Genomic DNA, 4,752 nt, shown 5'->3' on the forward strand with positions numbered 1-4,752 from the left:
TTCACAATCAGCTCCCATGGAAGCAATAGTCAAGAATTCCAAAATATTGCAATGGGAAATTTCCTGCAAAAGACCTCTTCAAAGTGTTCAAAACGAAGTTGTCACTGCGAGGACAGACGCACTCCTGACTCAAGTCATATTTTCAACTGCCTCTTATGCATGCAAAAGCTGGAGAATGAATAAGGAAGTCTAGAAAACCCTCAATCAATGCATTTGAATTACAGGGTTGGTAAAGAATATTGAACGTACCACAGACTGCCGGAAGAACAAACAAATTTGTCTTGGACAAAGTATAGGTAGAATGCTCCACAGACACAAGCTTGGCAAGCCTTTGTCTCACGTACTTTGGACATGTTATCTGGAGGAGCCAATCCCTGGAAGAAGGTCATCATGTTTGGTAAGGTAGAGGGTCACTGAAAATGATGAAGACCCTTAAGAGATGGTTTGACATAGTGGCTACAACAGTGGGCTGAAGCATAGACACGTGTGAGGATGATGTGGGATCAGGCAGTGTTTTAATCTATGGTCAAACCAAACTAGACATCAACTAAGAAGAAGAATCCATCTCCCTGTGTCTTTCTCATGTGTCCCAACTAGACTTCTCTGTCAGCACTGTTACTTTCTCCTCATTCCCCCTTCCTAATCAATCAGTGATATCTCTGGCCAAGTAGACTCTCTTCATTCCACACAAAAGGAAAAATTCATGGAATGTTCAACCTGTGCTGTCAAAAACTAGTTGACTTCTGACCTGTTAAGTGACTTAATTAACATAACCCATCAAATTTGTGCCTAGAAATCTCAGTGTTCCTCTACCCTGAGAAGGTCAGTTCAGATTTATGTGCTAATATCTGACTAGCTCTATTTCTGTTTATAAAGATCATATATGTCCAATGTATAAGCTTAGGAAAAACGAATAATAATAATAAAGAAAATTAAATAACTCATAAACTCTCCATCTAGAAGCAATTACTGTTGCTATTCTGATGAGTACTGGTAATTTTTCAATGATGAATCTGAATATATATCTATATAATTTGTATAGGCATCATACTGCATACTTTCATAACTTTTCATTCCACATTGCTGTAAACATCTGGATGTTGGACACTCTTGATCTTCCTGTTCTGTGGTGTTATCAGTCCAGATATGGGAAATGTTCGTGTTGTAAAGGAAAAGCAATACTGGGTCAGGCATGTTGTAGCAATATGATGACCTCAGCCCAGGACCTTGGTGAAAGGTGACCCAGTGACCTCACTGGAAATATAGACTAGAAGTAGGAAAAGAGGCTCTTTAGGAAAATTGGGGCTCAGAAAGCAGAATGTTTCAGCTTCTCCTGGAAGACAGACTATTGAGGACAATCTGCAAGTAGAGTGAGGCCAGCCCAGGGGAGTGAACTGCGTTATTTGCCCAGAAAAGGAGAAAAACTGATTCATAATGGCTTTTATGAGTAGGAGTACAGAAAGCATTACTAATCGGAATGTCAGAGAGTTCCTGGGAATGCAATCTGACATAAAATCAAGGAAAAACAATGAGAGAAACCAGACAGAAAGGACCTTCTTTCTTTTAATGTCTAAGTGAGCCAACAGAGGAGGTCATAATTTAAGCAAAAAGAAGAAAGGAGGGATACAGAAATTGACAAGAGAACCACAAAAGTGGTTACAAATTGTGAACTTTAAGAATAATGTGAGCTTGCATGTGTTTAACTTGTAGAAAAATCTTTGGGCTCCAAAAGTCTACTGAGGTTCAGAAGAAGGTTTACCTGATAGAGAGGTCTCACACTCCCAATGGTGAGTTACCCTCACCTGTTCTTTCTCTACGTTGAGTCGTTCAATCTGTCTTCCTTTCAAGCAGAGTTTATAGTAACCCAAGGACAACCCTGGTTAGTAACATAGCGAGGCGTTGTTATTAGTGGTACGCTTCTGCTACTTTTGTATGTATAGCACTTTTTAAGTTCCTTTTCTATTTCTCATATGCCATGTATCTTTTTACCTTTGCTTCTATAAAATGATAGTTTCATTTTTCTCTTATTTGGTTATCTGTACAGCATACTTGCTTGGAAAAGTGCAGGGTCTGTGTAAAAGAGGAAGACCTCCATCAAGATGAGTTAACATAGTGGCAGCAATAATGTGCTCAAACACAACAATTGTGAGAAGGGTGCAGGACAAGACAGTGTTTCATTCTGTTGTGCAAAGAGTCACTATGCGTCGGAACGGACTCAACAGCACCTAACAATAACAACAGCACACTGATGTATGGAACAAGGGAGGTAAAATCTTATGACGCCAGACTTCAAAGAATATTTGTAACTCTAATAATTTGACCCAACTCTACCTCTTCAGAATATAAAACATACCCTTTGCAAATCCAAATTAGGCTCTAGCCATACAACGATATCATCAGCAATTTTTTTAAAAAAAAAGATTATTTTCTTTAATATTTAACACAAACATTTAGGATTATAAGAAGATTAAAATCAATTTGATGTAGTAGAAAGAAAATGGGACTGAAAGTCAGGATACCTACTTCTGTCCCCAGTATTGACACAAACTGGCTATTATGTTGTCCTAGGAAAGTTTCTAGACCTCTCTAAGCCACTTTCCTTACCTCTAATGTAAATTCCCATGTATTTGCTATTCAAATACTTCCAGTCATTTCAAGCAAGTCATGTCTGTGATCTGAGCTAAGAATTAATCATTTTACTTATCTGTGCCCTACAACTCTTGAATACTCATAGTCATACAATGCTGTGTTGTTTGTTCTGTTAGCTTCTATCAAGTTGGTCCCCACTTCATGGGGACCCCATGCACAACAGAATTGAACCACTGTAACCCATACACTTTTCATTGGCTGACTTTTGGAAATACATCAACAGGTCTTTCTTTTGAGCCCTAGTCTGAAAGTTTCACTGAAACTTGTTTAACATCACACCATACAAGTCTCCACTGACAGACAAGCATTGATTAAGAATTGAACCTAAGTCTCCCATATGGTGGTGGCAGTGGTTGTGTGCCATAGAGTCTATTCTGATTCACAGAAACCCCGTATAGGATTTCTGAGGCTGTAAATCTTTACAAGAGCAAAAAGTCTCATCTTTTTTCCTGCAGAGTAGCTGAGAGATTCGAACGGCTGACGTTGTGGTTAGCAGCCCAACTCATAACCCACTACATTACCAGAACTCCCATATGGGAGGTGAGATTTCTACCATTAAACCACCTATGTCCCCAATCACACATTAGGTACTTGTTGTTGTTGTTAGGTGCCATCAAGTCGGTAACAACTCATAGCAACCTTATGCACAGCAGAATGAAACACTGCCCTATCCTGGGCCAACCTCACAATCATTGCCACACTTGAGCCCATTGATGCTGCCACTTGGCCAATCCATCTCGCTGGAGGTCTTCCTCTTTTTCTCTTACCCTCCACCTTACCAAACATACTCCTATTTTGTAGCAAATGCTCTCATAGTGCAGTGGTTAAGTACTCAACTGCTGAGAGGTTGGCATTTCATGACAACTAGCTGCTCTGTGGAAGAAAGATGTGGCAGTCTGCTCCCATAAATATTTTTGTTGTTGTTAAGTCCCATCAAGTCGATTCTGACCCATAGCAACCCTGTATAGGGTTTCCAAGGAACAGCTGGTGAGCTTGAACCACCTACCTTGCAGTTCAAATGCTTTGCAGTCTGTCTCATTAACCCACAGCGCCACACCTTGGACACTCTATGGGACAGTTTTTCTCTGTCCTTTGGGGTCACAATGAGTCAGAATGGACTCAGTGGACACACATTTTTGGGTTCTATGACATACATATGAAAACAGAGGGCAAAGTATATGTATCTGGTTTATTCACCGAAAGAGAAATCTGTTAAGGACTATGTAGGTATTTCACCAGGATTTTTCTGATAATTCGTTCCTTGCTACACATCACTGGCCTATGGATTCATAATCCAAAACCTGCAAACCCTGTATTGCTCTGCCTTAATCCAATCTGCCAAGGTACAATCAGATTGAACATGGAGGTGTTTCTGATTATAACACAGCATGCAGCTTTACCAAGAAGCGATACAATTGACGCCATTTCATACAGCAATTTGCTCCTGATACTTTGATTACTGACATTTCAACATGACACCAGGTCTAATAAAACAGTACCTTCACAGCTGGTTTGTTAATTGCATTGTGGCATTCAATGTGCTGGCAGTGGATGGGGTTCCAAGCTGTAAAGCAAAGCAGAGCAGAGCTGATAAGTACTTCTCATTAAAATTACCATGCCCGACTACAAACGCAGAAGACACTTTTTCTAGTAAGGGTTTTCCCTAAAGAGGCTTCTTAGCATATCAGAATAATTTTTTACATCAATAAGCATTCAAAAGTTGGACAAAGATATCATACTGCCTTCATTTCCCTTGGAGAAAGACAAGCTAAAATAAGATATTGTGCACAGCACCATAATATAACATCACAATGGTATACCGTTGATACGTCCTCAAAAGTTTTCACATCTCTAGTTATGGTAGCGTAGTGGTTATGAATCAGGCTGCGAACTGCAAGGTCAGCAGTTCAAAAGTGCCAGCTGCTCCGCGGGAGAAAGATGAGGCTTTCTGCTCCTGTAAAGATTTATAGCCTCAGAAACCCTGTACAGGGTCACTATGAGTCGGAACCGACTCCATAGCACATAACAACAGCAACAACAATCTTATAGGGTGTGGCGCTGTAGGATCAGCCCTAGACTGTGAACCACAAAGTCGTCAGTTCA

At 40.2% G+C, this 4,752-nt stretch overlaps 1 protein-coding gene across 1 annotated transcript in view; it reads right to left on the bottom strand.

The window, feature by feature from the left end:
- The window catches only part of UNC79 (unc-79 homolog (C. elegans)), a 330,078-nt gene that overhangs the window by 216,594 nt on the left and 108,732 nt on the right, over positions 1-4,752 (bottom strand). Inside the window, exon 7 of the mRNA XM_006839553.1 lies at positions 4,149-4,213. Within this exon, the coding sequence (XP_006839616.1) occupies positions 4,149-4,213 (65 nt within the window). The remainder of the gene's footprint in view (positions 1-4,148; positions 4,214-4,752) is intronic.

Source organism: Chrysochloris asiatica, unplaced genomic scaffold (genome assembly GCF_000296735.1).
Source record: "Chrysochloris asiatica unplaced genomic scaffold, ChrAsi1.0 scaffold00025, whole genome shotgun sequence".
Taxonomy (NCBI): Eukaryota; Metazoa; Chordata; class Mammalia; order Afrosoricida; family Chrysochloridae; genus Chrysochloris; species Chrysochloris asiatica.